We start from the raw sequence: 22,323 nt of genomic DNA on the forward strand, positions 1-22,323 counted from the left end.
AAACAGCAAAAAGTAGGTATAGAGAAAGTGACTGCGTGCGTCAATAATCTGTGCCAGGAACAGTTTTCAAATATATTCTATTATAAGTATGCTTGAGTTCATTTTGCATGGCTGTTGTTTCATGAACTTACCCCACTCTAGAATCATGCACATGAACCCATGTACATGTAATAACCTTAATAAATCAATGTTTTTACCTACCAGTATTACAACACATGAATAATATAAAATACAGTGCCTGGGTGACCTAATCTACTAAACCTTTAACGTTTGCCCTATGAACTCTAACCCTCCTTCAATGTGGTGCCTATTGTCTAGATTTTAAATATAAATGTTTTGAATTGTGACGTAATTTAAGTGGCCCATCCCATTATTCAAAATCAACACAAAGTATATGTGAAGAATTTGAACCTTTTGCGTCAGAGGGATTGGTATCACTTACTGAAAATAGTAGTCCACAGCAAAATAAATTAATGCTGCACACAGTCTGAGATTTTGGAGGACATTACGTTTCACTACCTGGAGAGAATTGATCAAAAATTGAATTCCCTCCACAGGTTCGTATCTGTCAATGAGATGACCAGATCACAAGGATGTCATTATAGCTAGAGGCAGTATATAAACACAAATGGGTCAACGAGTTACATAAAAATCTTGTGTGGTATTTGGTTCCCAGGAAGTGAGTTTTGCATGAGGCAATTTGTGGTTAAATGTTGATCCCTCACTACAAGAGTTATTACCTTCGATTTGGTTGAAAAAGGAGGTGAGACATGATCAATTCTCTCCAGGTAATAAAACGTAATGAAACTTTGCTCTTTTAGGATAAACCAACAGTAACTAATGCACTGATCCAGGGTATTTGGAAGGAGATAAGGTTCAGGTTCTAGCACTTTTTTTACAATTCCTGGATACCCATTACAAAGTCAAACCAGATAATTTTGGTCCATATGAGACAGCAAATTATATTATCAAGACTTCTGGTAGATGTAAAAACAGGCAGTATACCTATGCTACATAAATATCCTCAAAGAGTATGTTGAAAGATGTGACAGTGGCATTTCAATACCTGCCGGTTTACTAACACATACCGATTTGTAGACAAGATGACAATTCTGATGTCACACTTGACCAGAATAATGAAGCACAAAGAGTTTTATGAAAGACTGGAAAAATGGATAAATATTTCTGTTTTAGTCCCTTAACTCTAGATAGCAGTGATGCACAAAGCATTATGTAGACAGGCAGATGACATTAAAACATCACCAATTTGTCTATTAAAATACATTCTTTGAACTTATTGAAATTAAAAAACAGATGTTGAAAAGTATTTATGATGGAACATACTAAATGTTCTTACCAGTGAGTCCTTGAAGAAATTATAGAGCAGTACATCATCAAATTCCAGTCCTTTTGCTTCAAAGATGGTGAGAACCAAACCAAACTTCAACTCTGCTGGTAGACTCTCCTTGGCTTCCTCCTTAGCAACCAAAATCACCTACAGGATAAATAGAGATGATGCATAATAGCTCATAATGATCTGTATTAAGACCATTATTCCTGGTCTAACTATTGAGATTAATCCTACGGAAAGGGAACTTTTTGGTATTTACATACCTTATTTCTATTATTGTAGATCCTGTTAAGGGCAAATACATGCATCTAGCTTAATATTAGATAGTTACAGTTTAATTTTGGGAAGCAAAGGAGAAAAAGATAAAAAAACGAGGGATCCCTCGCTGAGTCTAACCTCCATTATAGTTATACTAGGTATAACGTTAGACACTGTCTTACTTGTTTTGTGCATATGGACCTTGTGTTTTGAAAAGTTTGTAACATTAATCTTTCATAATGTTGCAGATAAGGACTTGGGTTTTAATCTCTTTAAAGAGAATCTTCAGATTTTCTATATATTTGGCATAGATAACAAAGAAAGAGTTTGAAATAACCAGCAAATATAATTATAGGCATGAAGCTACTACACTCATTGTATTATTATGTGCAAGGAGATGTATTTATAGGACATGGCTGTGTATGGATAATTACTATTATTGCTCTGCCACAGAGTGTTAGGTACACTTCTGTGTATTTTGGATCTAGTGCTATTTAGTGCTTTAAATAATTCTCTGTATTATGCAGAGTAGTATAAGACTCCAGGGTATAAGACACTTATCTTTTTTGTACAATTTGTCCATACCTGATGTGCACCAAATTCAATTTCAGATGTCTTGTTCTTGCCACGGAGCTGCAATGCCAAGTCATTGAAGCTACAGGATTCCAGGAGCACAGGAGATGGGCCATCAAATAGGCCTTGATCTCGATGCAGACGGTCAAAGGAATCAGGAAAGAAATGAAACATCAGGTCCACTACACTGGATGCCAGATTCAAGATGCCTGTTGAAGAGAAAATTAACAAAGCTGAAACACTATGTTAAGTTACAGGCTTATTCAGTGATCTCAGCAAAAGTGTAAAAATTCAGAATTGTGTATAAATTTCTCTAAGGTGAAGGAGTAGTCATTATTTAGTGAAATAAAAATTCAGCAAAAAACAGCAGTATTGACAAGTTGATGCCCCATGCAAATACATGTAGCTAATTTCTCTACTTAAGAAGAGAAATAATATTATAGGTTCATGTAAAAACGTCTTACTTGTCTTTTAATGTCTATGAACTTAATAATAATAATAAATAATAATTTATTTCTTATATAGCGCAGTACAATATAATATCTCAAAGCGCTTTACAATAAACATGATAATAACACATGATACAAATTTATACATGGTAAGCAAATATATAAATTACACTGGTTAAAAACTATGCACATATAAAAAAATAATATAAAACCAATTAACATGATTAAGAACAAGATTAAAACCTATACCAAAACACTGCATAAAGATAAGCTAACATTGCACATTCAACGAACGCAAGTACACTGAAACAAACCAAAAATAATTATGTGCAAGGTAAAGCGTAAGATTTTAATCAGATCTACTGGACTTACGTTTTTATGAGTGGCAATATTTCACATCCTATCTCGGATGCATCATCAGGCCAACTGATGTTAGCATGGCAAAAGTTTGTTGACCTGTGATGCGGATGTTGTGTCACAGGTTGAGCCAAATCTCTGAGGCGTCGGTCTTCTTGGTCTCTGAACAATCAGGCCTCTGCCAAGTTGTGACGTAGACCGACTCCTTGTTAAGTGAAGGCTCCTCCTGTTTCACATAAATAGCTTCCTTGACTCCTCTCTCAAACCATCTAATTTCACAATCTAATATCTTGACATCTTTGTTGTCAAACGAATGATTAGAGCTGTCTAAGTGCTCCTATGCTGGTACATGCGCTTCACTAGAGTTTGTCGCTAACTTTTGCCACACTAACATCAGTTGGCCTGATGATGCATCCGAGATAGGATGCGAAATATTGCCACTCATAAAAACGTAAGTCGAATAGATCTGATTATAATCTCAAGTTCATAGTTGTTATTACCTGGATGAATGATAATCTTCCTAATTTTTTTTTGTCTTATTTTGTCTCCATGACACTAACAAAGGTGCCAAACTCTGAAACCATATATATAATTAGAAATTCACTAGTAATCAAACACGTTATTACAATCGGTAATGTAGCAACAAAGTTGCCTTCAAGTCAACTGCTTGCGATTAAGCAACCAGATATGCACTTACCAGTATGAGATCTGTAATTGTGAGTGAGTTGGTACACATATTTAGGCACACCAGCTTTGCTATGTTTGCCTAGACTCTTCAAAGACTTGCTAGCATAGTAGAACAAAGATTTGAGATCATCAAAGCGAAAGGCTACACCTCGCATGATACTCTGTGCTGTGTCACCTGTGAAACCAAATGTAGAATGAACATCTTTTTTTCAAACAAAAGCAAAAAGAAAGCAAGCAAAGATGCAAACAACATCATTAAACAAGAAATTATATAAGAGTCTATAAATGATATGAATTTTACTGGGATGTTTATGACTAAAGCAATGGTCAACAATCTGTATCAGGTGGAGTAGGGGTGATCAAAATTAATAGTTGAACACAGAATTAAACAAATGGTCTCTTGGATTCTATCAGGACCATCTTGCTGAACACGTTCAGTCATATACCAATGGATCTGTTATACCCAGGGGTAACACAAGTTCCTGTGGCTTCCTTTCCTACGCCACTGCATGCACCCCTGTACTTACCAGTAAGGAACAAAGCATTAGGATCATGACAGCACCGTATGATGAGAGACAATTCAGCTTGTGTGAAATCCTGGGTTTCATCCACATAGAACTGGTGTACAGCCCAGTCTGGTCTCTGAATATCACGCATACGATGATAGATGTGGAATATAACATCGGCTTCATCAAACAGTTTACGTTGGCGCTTTTCATGCTGTAATTGAAGAACAACATTAGCACAACTATAAGTTATGCTCAAAGAAATATTAATCAACATGATCAAAACTAGTGCAGATACATTAAATACCGCTGAATGCTGGAAGGTTGTAAGTGCTATGTTATCATTTATAACCTTCTTACATTCAATCAGTGGCAGCACTATATGTGGGGGGAGGGGGCCGGGCAAGGGGAAATCGCCACCATATTTTTGTTGCCCCCGCCCCACTTTTAAGGCCTTGTCAGCCTTAAAACCCCAAAATTACAAAAATTTCAAATCTTTGAGGCAAATTTACCTAACATTTGTTGATTTTGCCCCTCCCCTTAAAATTCACTTGCCCCCCCCTCAAAAAAATCCCTGGCACTGCCACTGCATTCAATTGAGGATGCAAGACATACATCAGTGAATTATACCCACCTCATATGCTAGATAGACTTTGTAGATCTTTCCTCTGTCAGCAGTGAAGTTTGGAGCTCTCTTGCGCCCAAGGTCCTGATATTCCTGTTCTGCTAGGAAGCCTTTCTCTGTGTGCAAAGCTTCAACTGAACCTATAAGGAGTACACATATCTACTTGATAACATAACATTCAGCTTTGTTTAACCATAACTCTGTTGCCTACAGTGGTGCTGGGGGTACTGCACAAGGGCCATACGTACTACGTATAGGCACTGTGAACTCTTTTTGATGACTCTACCAGTGCTGGAGGACTTTTGAAGGACTCAGGCAGTTGGGACTCAGGACTCAGCTCCACTACTCCATCTCAAGTCTAGCAAAATGAGGCCTTAGTTTTCAGGTCTTTTAATAATCCTCATTTTTACCATAATAAATTGTTGCATTGAGCTTCTGAATTCAGCAAATTCTGAAATTTTCTTTAAAAAACTAACTAAATAGTAATAATAATAATAGCACATAAAAATAATAATAGCATAATAACAACAACAACAACAACAACAACAACAACAACAACAACAACAACAACAACAACAACAACAACAATAATAATAATAATTTAATTACAAATCAATGTGATCAAGTATACTTCACTATTGTATTTAGCTCTTTTGAATGGGATTCAAATTCACAAACTTCCATTCTAGTTGGACGCCTACCAGTTGAAGCTGGTAGCCTAATGGACAAGCTCGCGTCCAACTTGTAAACATAGGCGGCGCTGCATGAAAGTAGAAAAGCTCCTGATTCTTACTATAGTTGGATTTGTAAACATAGGCGTGCATGTAGATCCTGGGAATAAATCCATAAAATCATCCCCCCTTCATGTTGACACCTGTACATGTATGTGGGGTTCTAACCAAATTAACCTCATATTTGGCTGTTTTAGCCTAAAAATACTGACCTTTTCATACAAATTTGCCACCACAAATTTATTCTGTTGCCAAAAGGTAGGTGCTGGATTGTATAAACTTTCAAGAATTTTTCCAATCCAACCCCCATGTTAAAAGAAATCTAGGCCACTGTTGGAATATGGAAGTTTGTGTGTTTGCATTTCCTTGCTTTTTTCAGTTGGGATGCCAGCCAGGATTTATTTTATATGTTTTCTAGTTTAATTTTAACACTTTGGGTTGGTCAACTCAATAACTTTTCACTTTTTTCTTCTCATTGCCTTTTCTTTCTGTCTTTATGTTGCTTACTTTCTTTTATGTTATTTTCTTTCCATTTGTGGCTTCCTTCAATCCCTTCCTTCATTTTCCATTTGGCTCTCTGTCTAGTTTTTCTTTCTTATTTTTTTTTCTTTCTTTTCTTTCTTGTTGTTGTTATCATAATTTTGATTGTTTTCTTTATTTTTGTTGTTTTTCCTTATTTTTGTTGTTTTCGCGAATTTCAAAAAGTCAAAATCATTTGATATCAGAAGGACATTCCTCATATTCTGAATGCAATTCGATATGTCTGGTGTACTCTCAGCTCCCACAAAAAATACTGTGCAAATGTATATGATTCCATAACATGTATGAAAATTCTATTTTGAATATTAAAAAAAACTGTATAATAACTGTCAGTTTTGTGCTTCTTCTGCAATACTGACAAGGCGCAACTAACAATGCATACGACGGTTGCAAAGGACACTTACATATGCTTATGCTTTGTTATGCTCTGTACCTGGTGCAAGTTTCCTGGTTTTCCGAAAGTTTCCAATCTTGAAAATCATATGCCTGGATTCCACATACCTTTAATAAAGGATTTAATCTCTATCCATACCAATGTAGGATGACATTGCAGCCTTGTCTTGTTGATCTTATGCCATAACTCGTTTGAAAACACTTCATAAGTCACCTCACGCCTTGGATCATACTTTGGAATTGCCTTTTCAGCCTGTGCTTGTTCACCTCCAATGACTCCATCAGTAGCATCACCATCCTCATTGATTGTCTTCTCATCTTTATTGGCATGTTTTTCTTCATCTTCATCCTCCATGATTGGAATGCAATCCATGAGTCCTTCATCTACATTGAGAGGACATGAAAATACATATTGAATATGAATTCAAAGCACCATTGCAAAAACTTGGGAATGCATAGATTGAAATAAGCATTTAAGCATTGGTCCTCTTTTCAACAAGGTGGTTCTTGAACCACAAGTCTTTCCTACCTTCAAAATCACCTGGAACATTGTATTTACTAATTGCATTATTAAAATTGAGTAATATTTACTAATTTAATCTCAAGCGACCCCTGATGACTTTGGAATGACCTTGAAAAATGAAAAAAATTGCCACTTTTTCTGAAGTCTTTTTAAAGTGTCACATTAATATGGACCAGTGTAACATCTCAAATTTGAGTCCCACAGCAGCTAAAGGGAGTATCCCATTATGCTTTGCGGTACCATAATAGAACTAAATGTGTCATAGAAATTGTACACAAAATCCCTCACTTCAACTTTCAATTACTCGCTTAATAAAGGGGAGCTTAGATTTTTGTTTGAAAAAGTATGACCCCAGAAGTATTGTGAAACTATCCATAGCTCTCAATATCTAAGCGGCTAGCGGCTCTTGTTTATATTTTGCATACATTTGCTATGGAGCATGCTGATATACTGCAATGCATGATGGGATACTCCTTTCAGCTGCTGTGATCCTGTCCAGTAAAATCCAATTATTATGATTAGAGACATGAGATAGCAGGGTGCTTGACCACTTCAAACACCAGTGTTCCATATAACATCAGAGATTGAGTTTTAATTTTTAACTTCTTGCCGAGTGCAATTTAATACCATAGCACACCTGATCAGTAGCCTGCCTTAACATTTCCAGAAGTGTGATTTTCAGCACGCTTGTTATTTTCAAAACTCAACCCCTGAACTTTCTGAAGTCTTTTTAAAGTGTCACATTAATATGGACCAGTGTAACATCTCAAATTTGAGTCCCACAGCAGCTAAAGGGAGTATCCCATTATGCTTTGCGGTACCATAATAGAACCAGGGAACGTCTATTATTATCGGGAATTGCCTGTCACACATGATCGCACACAAGGTCGTAGGCAATTGGTCGGACCTCATCTGCCCAGAACATATTGACCCAGGTCAGCATACCGCCATATCCTTCCCGACATGCTTAGTAGCCAAGTCCGTAGAGAGTGGATCCACACACTATGTACACAAATATACATTTGGCCACATTTTATTATACGATTAATACAAATTTATTAAACATGGTAACAAATATTCTCTAACAAATCGGTTATAGATGGAACTGGTATGCATATTATAAATTCGGGATATTAAATATCTTCCCAGCAAACACAAAAACGTTTTAAAAACGTTTTAAATAAATTATATTTTGGCTTTTGGTTTAGGTAAAAACGTTTTAATAACATTAAAATGTCGGGTTATATAAAGGTCATGATAATGTTTTAAAACGTTTTGTATGAAAATACACTACAACAATATTTTTAAATGTTTTCAAAAAATGTTATAGTACACTATTTTTGCAAACATTTTTTGCCCAATATTGTGTCAATACAGTAAAACCTCATTATAACGAAATCAGATACAAGAAAAACCCTGTTATAAAGAAGTATTTTTCCAGAACCAAGATACAAAATTCTTTTGTTATTTATTGTTTTTACAACCCTAATATAACGAAATTTGGATATAAAGAACTAATTTCTCTGTCCCTGACAACTTCGTTATAATGAGTTTCCACTGTACTTAAATAACATTATGTTAAAATATTTGAACCCAGCAAACACAGAAATGTTCTTAAAATGTTTTTTCCAAAACCTTTTAATAACATTTAAATGTCGGGTTATAAAAAGGTCATGAAAACGTTTTTAAAACGTTATTGAAAATATTTCGGGCAAACATTTTTCGCAAAATATTTTTTCAACCCCAAAATAACATTCTGTTTAGAATGTTTTGTATCAAGTTTTCAAGAATCTTTTTGGAATGTTATTAAAACGTTTTTATACCCTTTATATAACCCGACATTTAAACGTTTTCTGTAAAACAGTTTTGTTTGCTGAGCAGTAGATTATCAAAAATGTTTTTAAGGTTATGAAAACGTTTTATACTCTTAATATACCCTTTATATAACCCGACATTTAAACGTTTTCTGACAACCTTTTATAACCTTTTGCGAATGATGTCGAAAACGTTTTGTGTTTGCTGGGTTCCTGACCAGTCAGATCTGCGCATGGTCAAAGACGAGTATCAGCAGACCGACGCAAACTGGCTTAGTCTCCACATCAGCCAGTTTGGTTCCGCCCCTCCACAGGGAGCCTAACCTGTGTAGGAGACTCGGTCGGACCTCATCTCTCCATCCCCGACATTGCCCTTATGAACTCACATCCACCTGATAGAACTAAATGTGTCATAGAAATTGTACACAAAATCCCTCACTTCAACTTTGATTGACAGCTAGTACCCATAATTACAGCTAATTACCACCCACCCCTATTGATAAACCAAATGTAATGATGAGCTAGATTGGCACCTTATGCATAATATTTGAACAGCAAAACCAGGACATTGTAAGATTTTGTGACCTTGACATTTACTTAGACCTCATTGATTTATTGGAAGGTAAATCCATGCCCTGTAGTACAAGGAACTTATGAATCTATCATTCGTATAAGACTATTACCGTACGGCAGAGTATATTACACAGTCAAGAATATAGGCTCCTATGCAAGTCCAACATCACATCGTTATCGGCGATCCTGTTTGTTTACTGAAGTTTGGCTGGTTCCCACCAGCGTCATACATGTGACACAGCTAAAATAATTGACCGGGAATCGGGGATCATTAAAACGTCAACCGTTTCAAAATACGCAATGACAGTAAACTTAATGGCGAAGCGGTCCGAATTTTGAGCCACACAAGTTTACGTGGTGAACTACATGCCCTGTACATTGTAATAATGAAAACAGTAGCTATTGCTTGTCTGTACAATGTTCTACACTCACATGGGCCTTGAAAATAAAAATCACAAAAATGTACTATAATAAAAAATCAACAGCGTAACTGGTTTTGTGCACATGGATTGGTTTTTTTCTGAGTACTAGCATATTAGTTTCTGTGGGAATGGTAAAAATAACTCAGCATTTGCTACAAACATACCTTTCCCCCATCCTTGAATGTTCCTCTTCAAACTCCCATCCTCATTCCTGGGAAAAAAGGGATTAGGTAGAGAGCCATCTAACATCAGTAGGAACTGTTTGGAGCCTAGGAAGAGTGGGAAAGCAGCAGGATGAACATCCTGAAATCTCATTGGTACAGGCTTATCCAGGAGCTTATCCACTACGGCACAGTGATCCCTAGCAAACTCGCAGGCATGGCTCATATCTCGAAAGTTGCGCTGTACTTCGCTGCAAAGTATTCTATTTTTGGTGATGAAGATTTGGTGGAGGTGGTCCATGATCTTATCAGGGTCACAAGTGCAAGATGAGGCACTCTCTTCATAGGTAGCAGCTTCAGCTGCTCCACTAGTATATGCTTCTGACAATATAAAAAAAAAGAGAGAAAGCAATCACTTGGCATGGTTTTACACGGGGCACTCATTTGAAAAAAAAACACCAACATGAACACATTTTTGATCTTATGTTGTGTAAAGAGGATGTAAACGGAGGATATTCAAACGAATTCTAACAATTATACAAAAATAATGTAAAGCTATATCAACGCACCAACATATCTCTCACTGGGATATTTAATTGCTGAGAAAACTTGATTTTAGAGAACAAGTTTATATGTCTTTTATACCTTTTTAATTTATTTCTTGTGGCAACCTAAGTAGAGATATTAAAGTTTCATGTAATGTAAAATGTCCTATTTTGTATTTAATACACAGCTTTCAGCTTTAACCACTAGCAGGCTATGTGATACATCTATGCTACTCAAGGTGCAAAAAGCTGACTTTTGATGACTTTTCCGAATGAGCAAATCGCTGAATATGCCTATAAATCTCAGACCCATGTCATAAAAAAATTACTGAGTACCTCTTGACCTTGACCTATTTGTATGCATTAGGTAACAAAACATCCTAGATTGTATAATCTTATCTTCATTTGAACTGTTATATCAAAACAAGCATTGTGACATCTCTTTTGTCAACATCAGAGCATTTTCATATGCTTGACCCCCATGCCAAAATTTGACCTTTTTGGGAATAACTCAAGAATGGGTCATCCTAGATGGGTCATAGTCATACTATACATTTTCTGAATCAGTTGTGCAGGACCTGGTCTTGGACTGGGACTTGGGCAGTTGGGACTCGGCTCCAAGACTCAGACTCGAGTCCGGCAAAATGTGGCCTTTTTAGGTCTTTAATCCTCATTTATTTTCCATAATAATTGTTGCATTGAGCTTCTGAATTCAGCCGTCAAACTTATATTTGAGTGAGATGAAAAAAAAAAAACCTAAATAGTAATAAATGTACATTATACATTGTAGTATTGTGAGTGCAGTGAACAGGAAATTTGAATATTTAAGCGTGTTTCCTTACTGTTTTCCTAAGCCTTTTTAGAGGGGTTTATTTGAAGGCACCCCATGAAAGTGTGCCAAAAATCACTCCCCCCACCTTCTCGGTTTGCCAATAATTGCTTCCCCACTTTCAGCTGGACAAAAAAAATTAAACCACTGGCTCATGTAAGTATGAGTAAAATATGCGAGGTGTGCAGGTAAATTGGACAGGCTGTGATACTAACAAACTCGGTCTAAATAGTTTTATGATATTAAGGACTCGGATTCGGACTTTATAGACATCAAAGACTCAGACTCGGACATCAAGACTAGTATAAGACTTGGACTCAGACACCAAGGACTCAGATTTGAACTTGGACTCAGATAAGGTGGACTTGATACAGCACTGCTCTTCCCCATGCTCTTCACACCTACCACTGTTCTCCTTCTTGTTCTTTCCTTGATCCTCTTCTCTTTCCAGCATGTCACTATAAGCTACATCACGAGGTATTTGAGGCTCACCCCGTAAGTTCCAGGCATACTTCCAGTATCTTTCAAAGGCTGCCCATAGCCGGTATAAACAACAGGTAGTCTTTCCTGGGAAAACCATGATATTTAAATCAGATAATTTTATTTTGTAAACATAAACTATATTATCTCCAGATGGTATTATATACAGCTTTAATCATGTTGACTCTGTATAAACAATGTATCCAAGGCTCTTTGGAATAAATTGGAACCTAATTTCTAAGTCATCCCCACCTATTAAGGGATTATTATATGGGAAAGGAAAAAAAAATCCCTAATGCCAGCACATTTCATTTTTGTAACAATCCAACAGTATTTATTTGACAGTTTGGAAACCATTTAAGCAATTGTTACATTTACATAGATTTTTATTTTGTTTCCACAAAATGTTAGTTTTCACTGTCTGATATGTCTCCTTCCAATTTTGAGGCAAACATCTCGATGTGTTATGAACATCCTGTTCACCATGAGCATACAGTTATGAACATCACATTCTGTCACAGATACCTTGTTAGAAACTGCTTATCCACAAAAACAGCCTGTATAGTAAAATTTCAAGTTTTTAGGGGCCTGGTCATTTGATCCTAGCAGGATATTTATCAAAGCCAAAGTACATTACAATTGTGTAAAAATCAGGCTTTTTTAAAAACATTGAGGGTACTTGTCAAATGACACAATATTGTTTAATTTACCTGTTCCACTCCTCCCAAGCAGTAACACAGACGATGGAGGTGTAGGCTGCAGGTTGATGATGGCATCTTCCAATTCAGTCACACAGAATGGAAAGTCCACCTTGACACTGCTATCAGTCAGGATGGCATTCACAAGAGATGAGTTGAAGGAGTAGAATTTCATGATGTGGTACTTATTCTCTTCAGAGCTTGCTGGCGGAAAGAAATTCTTGGATCTGTCCAAAAGTTGTTGATTGTTGCTTGTCTCACAGTACAATATGGGCACATGCTGTTTGGTGGTCTTACCTACACAAAGATATTATCATACAGATTTAGCACAGTTCATCATTACTATATGTGCCAGGTACGTGTTTAACCATAAAAAACCCAGATATTTGATTCCCTTACAAGATGTATAGCTGCAAGAATCACAGAGGACACTGTGGCTCAGTGGTATAGGCTTCAGCTCATGAGGTTACAGGTTTGATTTCATACTAGCTGTCATCATAATTTGCACTTAATTTAGGGCACTGAACTTCTTTTTTCTCTCTCTCCAACCAGATGAATAAATGGGCACCGTATTCATTCCATTAAGCCATATTGTAATGTTTCCATAAAAAGACTAGTATTTTTTTTCCATAAAATGTTAGCTATTACTGTCAGATATGTCCCCTTACAATTTTGAGCTGAACAAACTGAGGTAAAGCAAAGAAAATTGGAATTTACTATCAGCGTTGATGTTGCATGCCAATGCATGTCACTCGATCGGTTGTGCTACGGCACAATCCTTTAACATGTGTATCCCGCACAACATTACATACTTATTATACTTAGTTCTCTAGGTTAATAGGATAAACAAATTTTATTCTTTCCCCAGAGTAGGCCAGTGCACATAAACATTGAAAAAACCACTGCATCCAGCTGGATTCGAACCGGCGACCTTCGTATTACTAGCACAACACTCTAACCAACTGAGCTAAAGAGGCACGTTGGAGAAGAGCGGAAGATATAACTCTGGGGAAAGATTAAAATTTGTTCAACATTACATACTGTGACTCTGTGTTATGAATATTGTGCACGCATTCAACTAATGTGTCCATCGTAATAATTAAACAACGGTTCCTGCGTTTTACTCAAAATCTCGGATTTTGACAAAACTACAGCACCTAAAGTCTTGATTTTTGGAGGGTATGTTAGTTTAATAAAGTACATTACAATCGTGCAAAAACACAATTTTGAAAAATATTGAGGGCATCCTTTTCAGCAAATGTTTATACAATATGAGTTTAACCACCCATGGCGCTTAACAAAGTCATTTTGGGTTGACGATTATATTTATATCGTTAAATAGTCATCCATCACCATTTTATACTATTTACTCATGCGTCCTCAAAACTAGAGCGTTTTCCGCACCATAGCTGAACCATGGGGATTTGGCAGTATATTGTGGTACATGTAGGCCTATAATATATCACCCCTTTATGACCCCTTAATGCCCTTAAATGAATATTAAAATATATTCAACATGCTTATAATGTCATAAAGATCATTGCATTTAAATATCAGCTCAATTGGAGCATTTTTGACAACTTGACCTTTGACCCCTTTATGACCCCTTAATGACCTTAAATGAATATTAAAATATTTTAAACATGTTTAGAATGTCATAAGGATCATTGCATATAAATATCAGCTCAATTGGAGCATTTTCGGTTAAAATGACCTTTTTTGACCCCTGTGACCCCTTGGATGACCTCTGACGTTGGTAAATATTTTTATTATATTCTTTACTTCTTTCTCTTTTATTTGACACCACTTGGGGGTTCATACCTTCGTGGCATTTAAAGATATGTCAATTTCAGACCAAATGGTTGGTAAGTAAGTAAGTAAGTAAGCAAGTAAGTAACATACACTTATATAGGCTGATACCATTTCATGGTTCAGCAAAAATGGTGTCGAGATGTGTCCAGGTTTGTTTACCAATAGCTTCCACTGGCAAATAAAATATGATTTCAAAGTCAGAATTACATTAAATTTGGTCTTTTAAAGGCATTGCATTTGTAGGTGTCTGCCCACTATGAAATAGTGTCATAATTTAATTTTAGTGCACATTTTAATATTTTTAAGGCTCATAGCCCACATGCATATACATTTATCATGGCATAGTCACTCGATAGGTATAAGCTTAACGGAAGTATTTTCACAGTATTGGATGGGCAGTTAATAATATCAGTTTGCTTGTTGTAAAATTGTTGGGTGGGCGCTTATAGGGCATGGGCGGTTAAAGGAACAAATATGGTACTAGCTTGTGCTGGAAAGGTAAACAGACTCGCTATGCGCATACATGCATATGGTGAACCCTATATATCACATTATACTGGGTTGGGGAGTTCTCTGGTCCCAAAGTTTTCGAAAGAGAGATGTGAACATGAACAAGCATTAACCATTCCCTACATTTTCATTGTTGTAAAAGCATGCATTATCTAAGCAAACATCTTGCCTGCAACAAAATTGAGCCCAAGAACTTGCTCCTTCAAACATACTAAGATAAGAGACTTGCATTTTTGTACAATATACCTTTTTTATCTACAATTTCAGATCCCCCTTCCTACTAGACTATAATGTGGTTCTTAATTAAGGTAACCCCACGACAAATGGTTGTAAAGTAATGACTTTGCAAATAAATTCATTATATTTTTAGCAAATAACATGACAAGAAGTCACTCCATCAAGTAAGAAGTTATCGATTATTAATTGTGTAGATAAGTTGCAGAGTGAATCAATGGAATTTGAGTCTGAGTCTGCAAATAACCTAATTAATACAATAAGCAAATAACATGACACAAAACTATACAGCACAAGAGGTGATCATACTTTATCACCCTACCAAGTTCATCGATTATGGTGTGTCTGCAGAAAACGGATTGATTATTTCAACCCAGACAGACAGCCAACCGCAACTATCTACGACATACATAAGCTGCACAGTGCACACATCACAACACATTGTAGTACACATTATTTGGGCTCCAAAATAAAAATGGAAGAAAAATGGCCACTATAAGCAAAAAAAAAGTCAAAAAATGCAACAACAAAATTCCACAAACTGCAAAGTTTTTTCCATTCACCTCTTTTTTTGTTTAGCCATACCTGATGGGAATTCTCTTCTATCCATGCCAACAAGTTTCTTCTGCATTTTGCACAATTTGCCTCTCTTATATGAATTGACAATGGCCTCAATGGCACGGCTCAATTTATTGTGGTCAAACACAATATCCCAGATATGGATGATCTCAGAGTAGATGCTCCCTCCAGCTACAGCAAATGAAGTGGTACCATTGGTGGACTCAGAATCTGTTAAAATATTGAACTGATGTAACTTTGAAAGTTCATTGATATTTGTATTATTTTGAAAATTCATGGGTGTAGTTTGTGTTTTTGTGTGTTCAGAAACCAAAAATTTCACCTGAATTAAAAAATACTTACAAATGATGCAGTAGCTTTGGGGGTGCAAAGTGAATTTCAGTGGGGGGCAAATCAACACATTTTGAGTAAAATTGCCGCAAAAAGTTAAAATTTTTGGAATTTTGGGTTTTTAAGGCTGACAAGACCGTTTGGTCCATTCAGTGATTTGCTCATCCGGATGATGAGTAAAATTGCCGCAAAAAGTTAAAATTTTTGGAATTTTGGGTTTTTAAGGCTGACAAGACCGTTTGGTCCATTCAGTGATTTGCTCATCCGGATGATGAGTAAAATTGCCGCAAAAAGTTAAAATTTTTGGAATTTTGGGTTTTTAAGGCTGACAAGACCGTTTGGCCCATTCAGTGATTTGCTCATCCGGATGATCGTAAAAATCATCAAAATTCAGATTTTGGTACATTGTCATTGTCATAGATGTGCAAACATAGCCTGCTAGTGGTTCATTTTACACAAATATATGTAATTTAGATACTGACAGTATCTAAATTCGTCAGTTCGGGCTTCAACTTCGTCAGTACTTACTGTTTTCTTTGTTTTTTGCCAATTTGTCATTAAAAAAATATCAAATGACAATTTAAATGACTTATCCTTTACTTTTAAGCAATTAATAAACAATTTTAATTGTTTTACACTTGCACTGTAATCACTGAATGGGTCTTTAAAAGTGGGGGGGGGGGCAGCTGGGAGGGCAGGAAAAATATTTGGGTTGTACATGTAAATATCCTTGTAATCCTGAAGTATGTATTGGAATGGTGCTTTGTGGGATAAGATATAAAAAGGTCTACACGAATTCATGAAGTTTATGACTTCCAAGGACCATATAAGAACAATAATCATGCCAATTTTAGAAGAAAAAGCTCAAATCAAATCCTTTCCCAAATTTTGAAAACAAGATATTAGCTGCGACCAGTAAGTTTTAAAAATAACCAACTGATAGAGAAGACTATAAATATGCTCTGTATGACTATATTTACATGCAAAAATAGTACTTCAGAGTTATTTTGTTCCACGGTATTTTTCACTGGGTACAAAATTACTGTCCCAAGTTTAATATTTAATATTAAAGTTTAATATTTTATAATTCATTAATTCAAAAAAGTGACACCAATGCTAGAGTCAATCATTAACAAACATTCTCGTTTCATTTCACCTGTATTAAACCAATAATAATATCCAGGATTTCTGCATATGGTTACAGCCATTCGCACTATTTTTTAGTTTCCCTTTCAAATATACCCTAGCATATGCTGAGACATCCTGTATACAAATTCTGAACCCAATTTGTCAAAGAATCAAGTTCTTTTTGCAATTCTTGTTCTTCTTGCTGCTTTCTTTACATTGACAATGTTTTTTGTGGACACACACACACACCTTTTTCCAATCTCTTCTCCCCGTTACATCTGGGTGAGAATGCAAGGGCAAGTTCCCATAGAATGCGCCCTCCCTTCGTCAACTTGGCCTCATACAGCTTCATATCATGTTGTCGTGGCAATCCATCTAGTTGCTTACACCATCTCAGTCGCCAATTACCGTTACCCAGTTGCTGGATCCTGCGAATGATTCCCTACATCACAAGATGGAAAGAACATGAATTTACAAGGTCTGTTACTCTTTAAAGCAATAATATGTGACTTGCATAAAGAATATATTCTTATTTGTTTAACCACCTATTGAGGTGATTTAGGGTGATTTCGCGCTGCTGTAATTGGTTAGCCCGATTTTAGCCTATTCGATTTTTTTTTAAGGGCAAAATATAGGTTGTGCTTAAATTGGTCGTGCTGTTCACTCAGGATAGAAGCTGGAGAGTCAAAACGTCAAATAATTTTCTTTTAAGGGGGTACTACACCCCTGGTCAATTTTGTGCCTATTTTTGCATTTTTCTCAAAAATTATAGTGCATTGGGTGACAAGTAAGATACGTATATTATAGGGGCAAGGACTACAACTACTGTACTGAAAATTCATCAACTCAAAGCAAGTAGTTATTGATTTATTGATCAAATATTGGGTTTCCCTCATTTTTGAATGTAACTCCACAACTGTTATCCGTGCTGAAACAAAATTTCCAGTGCAGTAGTTGTAGTCCTTGCCCCAATAATATACATATCTTACTTGTCACTAATGCGCTATAATTTTTGAGAAAAATGCAAAAATAGGCACAAAATTGGGCAGGGTGTAGTACCTCCTTAACCAATCAATGAACAAAGAACATATTAATGAAGTATATAAAACAAATATATACTGCCTTTATTCGAAGTTCTGGTTAAAACTATGGTCCCTCGTTGAGATCAATTAATACTATTTTCCTACTATTGATCTCACCTCGGGCCCATAGTTTTAACCAGAACCTCACATGGCAGTATATATTTGTATACTATCATAATTAGTGAATAATCAAACCTGTTTAAGCTTGGGCTGTACATGTCTGTCTCGCAGGATCTTCCATACATTCGCTGTACATCTCACCTCCCATGTCAGATTGTCAAAGATGGATGTGTCTTCCACACCAGCTGTTGCTTCTTCTTCTTCCTCCAACTCGTCTTCGTCATTGATGGCTTTTTCAGTGTTCTCTTCTTTATCTAATGTGAATATATGTGTACATCCATATCAAAAGGATGCACTTGTCGGCTGCTACATGTGTCTCATTTCACATAATAACTAGGAATAAATACCAGACTCATCTCCGAAGTGGAGGTCACTTCAAATTATCCCAAGGCACGTGGTTTAGGAATACAGATAATATTTCTTATACAATTTGACTTGGGATGATTTGAAGTGACCTACACTTGATATGAGTCTGGTATTTATTCCTAGCTATTATGTGAAATGAGACACATGTAGCAACCGACAAGTGCATCGTTTTGATGTGGATGTACACATGTTTCCAATAAATTAAATTGAAACTGAAATATTACAGAGGAAAATACAGGTGTCTCACCCAAAATGCTACCAATACATGTAATAGTTATAGTTTTCATCACATTTTGAAGTGTTTTTTACATCATCAATGATCATTGATGCAATTTAACTATACAGTGGAAATCTCAATTGAATGAACACGGCCTGACATGGCACGACGATTTTTTTGCGTACACTGTGTGATGTACGCCAGCGTGTGCGACTGTGCGTACATAACGTGGAAGTGAATGTTAAGATTATAGACATACCTTTAGATTCTTGTTCTTGTTCCGCCAAATTGTTACAATTATCTTTATGCTTTACTGATTTGGTTTTTGTTGCAATATCCACCTCTTCCATATGAGGGCGTTTTATAACAAATGGTGGCAAGCTAGCAATTAAGAGGGACATTTCTTGTTTCATCTGGATCTGGTCCTTCTTTGTCACTGTAGGTGGTTTTATTGGCTGACTTTGTTTTGCAGACCCTCCCTTGACAGCAGGTGCTGCTCCCAATTGTTTTGCAGGAATATTAGATCCTTCTGTAGTTGGTTTAGGTACTGGTTTGGGGTGATGACGTGCAGCAACTTGTTTGAGGAATTTATATCGGGGGTCATTTTGCTTCACCATCGTAAGTGGGATCTCTCCTTTCTTATTAGGCACATATGGGTCGACATTGTGTTTTGACAGCAGCTCAACGGCTTCCAGTGAGAGGTTCTTGGTACCTTCGTTGATAGCAATGTGGAGCAGGGTATTTTCATCAATGTCACCGACAGAGGGGTTCAGGTACTCTGCACTGGAAGGGTCTGAGAAATTTTCCAAGAGGAAATTCAGCACCTTGAATTTGCGATCTGTTTTATCTGTTTTATCTGTTTTCAAACAACAAAAGAACATGATGGGAAAGTTATTTGTTTCAAAATAACCCAAAATAACGGCAGATGATATTTCCAATTGAGGGGATCATTACAACATTGTAACATGCACCACTAGCTACGGAGAGATCAATCACAAAAGCCAAACTTAGGGTTTGCAGGTTTTTGTTTTTTTAATGTTTTTTCTGCTTAGCAGAAGCTGTTTTTGCTGGCAAAAAATGGCAAAAAAATTAAAGAAATGATAAATGCATCAGTTTTTTTTTCCATCTCAAAACTAATTATTAGGTAATAAAACAATTAGTGGCAAATGGTGGTCAGAGACCACATACCTAGCTGGGGCGTGTTGGTGTTGTGGAGGTATCCGACCGCTGCAAAATGTTCCAAAAATGTTCCCCTGGCTATGAGGCTTGTTGTCACCGAGTTAGAGTCCAGTATTCCTTACAGATGTCCAGACAATGCAATTCTAAGATTTGACCCCATGCCAGATGACCTTTGATCTGACCCCTGCATGATGTTCCATATGTTCCCCTGGTCATTAACTTTGTTGTCACCAAGTTTGAGCCCCGTACCCCTTAAAGATGTCCAAGAAATGCATTTCTAAAATTTGACCTCTGCATGACCTTTGACCTGGCCCCTGCAAAATGTTCCCCTGGTCATGAGATTTGTTGTCACTGAGTTTGAGCCCCATACCCTTATAGATAACCAGAAAATGAAATTTTGATTTGACCTCAGATAACCTTTGCAATTGGAAGATTTTACGCCCCTTAATGACCTTTGACCTAATTCTGTGTGTGGTATAACCGATGCATGTATGTGCAAATGACATCATTGTACTATATAATATGTGGCAGAAAAAGCATTTTGAAGGTATTTGGTTAAATCTTAAAACCTTAATGACCTTTGACCCCAATTCTGTTTAGACCCTATGGGCACTGGATATAGCCGATATATGTGCAAGTTACATAATTGTAGGCTTTGACATGTAGGAGGAGAAGAATTTTAAAGTTTGTTGCCAGAAGAAGAAGAAAGAACTAGATGCAAATTGTGGTCATAGACCACAAACCTAGCTGGGACGTTTGACCCAACCTTAATGTTTCCCAGGTCATGAGGTTTGTTGTCACTGAGTTTGAGCCCTGTACCTCTTATAGATGTCCAGCAAATGAAATTCTACAATTTGACCCAGATAACCTTTGACCTGATCCCTGCAAAATATTCCAAAATGTTCCCCTGGTCATTAAGTTTGTCACCGTGTTTGAGCCCCATACCCGTTACAGATGTCCAGAAAAGGCATTTCTAAAATTTGACCTCTGCATAACCTTTGACCTGACCCCTGCAAAATGTTCCCCTGGTCATGAGATTTGTTGTCACCGAGTTTGAGCCCTGTACCTCTTATTGATGTCCAGAAAATGAAATTCTACAATTTGACCCAGATAACCTTTGACCTGACCCCTGCAAAATATTCCAGAATGTTCCCCTGGTCATTAAGTTTGTTGGTACTGAGTTTGAGCCCCATACCCCTAACAGATGTCCAGAAAATGAAATTATAAGATTTGACCCCAGATAACCTTAGACCTGACCCCTGCAAAATATTCCAAAATGTTCCCCTGGTCATTAAGTTTGTTGTCACCGAGTTTGAGCCCCATACCCCTTACAGATGTCCAGAAAATGCATTTCTAAGATTTGACATCTGCGTGACCTTTGATCTGACCCCTGCAAAATGCTCCCCTGGTCATGAGATTTGTTGTCAATGAGTTTGAGCCACATACCCCTTTCAGATGTCCAGATAATGCAATTGTAAGATTTTACCCCCTTAATGACCTTTGATCCCAATTTGGTGTACAAGTTATAGGCACTGGCATAGCCGAAGCATATGTGTGAGCGACGTCATTATGTGCTATGTAATTTGTGGTAAAAGAAGCATTTTGAAGGTATTTGGTTATATACTGGTAATGCCCCCTTAATGACCTTTGACCCCAATTCTGTTTACACCCCATGGGCACTGGATATAACCGATACATATGTGCAAGTTACGTAACTGTGGGTGCAACATGTAGGAGGAGAAGCATTTTGAAGTTATTGCCAGAAGAAAAAAGAAAGATTGGATAGCAAAACAGGACCCTAGCTGGGGTTGGGGGGTCCTGAGTGTAATAAGGACATATTTTGTAGTTATCATTAACAAATGAAGAAATTAAAGGCTAGTTTCATTGCTCACTATAGTGTACTTAACTGAAAAGTGTCATATTAAATTCAAAACATTTAACAAAAATTATGTTGAATGATTCATTAAAAGTTGTGTGTTACTGTTTATGAGCTTTTTGTGTACTTTTTAATATTTGACTGACTATCTATGATTTTTTGCCACTTTTTCCGGTTTAAACCAGGCAAAAACTGGTAAAACAGGTTTTTGCCAGTTTTGTATACAAAGTATTGAAATTGAGCCTACATCTACACAATTTTATATGGTGGGATATTGCAAGGATTTCAGATCCCAATCCTTAGCATCCTTTTTGAGTGTTTGTTGTTTCACAGAAAAAAATGGTTGGGTGCATGAGCTTTAATAAGTTAAAGATT

General features: G+C 36.6%; 1 protein-coding gene across 1 annotated transcript in view; it reads right to left on the reverse strand.

The window, feature by feature from the left end:
• The window catches only part of LOC140168063 (TPR and ankyrin repeat-containing protein 1-like), a 59,879-nt gene that overhangs the window by 20,759 nt on the left and 16,797 nt on the right, over positions 1 to 22,323 (reverse strand). The window contains exons 11-23 of the mRNA XM_072191366.1: positions 19,153 to 19,749; positions 18,386 to 18,564; positions 17,358 to 17,550; positions 15,657 to 15,860; positions 12,528 to 12,812; positions 11,743 to 11,904; positions 9,967 to 10,344; positions 6,579 to 6,854; positions 4,816 to 4,946; positions 4,203 to 4,395; positions 3,686 to 3,850; positions 2,195 to 2,391; positions 1,358 to 1,495 (exon numbers count right to left, since the gene is read on the reverse strand). Coding sequence (XP_072047467.1) covers positions 1,358 to 1,495; positions 2,195 to 2,391; positions 3,686 to 3,850; positions 4,203 to 4,395; positions 4,816 to 4,946; positions 6,579 to 6,854; positions 9,967 to 10,344; positions 11,743 to 11,904; positions 12,528 to 12,812; positions 15,657 to 15,860; positions 17,358 to 17,550; positions 18,386 to 18,564; positions 19,153 to 19,749 — 3,098 coding nt within the window. The remainder of the gene's footprint in view (positions 1 to 1,357; positions 1,496 to 2,194; positions 2,392 to 3,685; positions 3,851 to 4,202; positions 4,396 to 4,815; positions 4,947 to 6,578; positions 6,855 to 9,966; positions 10,345 to 11,742; positions 11,905 to 12,527; positions 12,813 to 15,656; positions 15,861 to 17,357; positions 17,551 to 18,385; positions 18,565 to 19,152; positions 19,750 to 22,323) is intronic.

Source organism: Amphiura filiformis, chromosome 13 (assembly GCF_039555335.1).
Source record: "Amphiura filiformis chromosome 13, Afil_fr2py, whole genome shotgun sequence".
Classification (NCBI taxonomy): Eukaryota; Metazoa; Echinodermata; class Ophiuroidea; order Amphilepidida; family Amphiuridae; genus Amphiura; species Amphiura filiformis.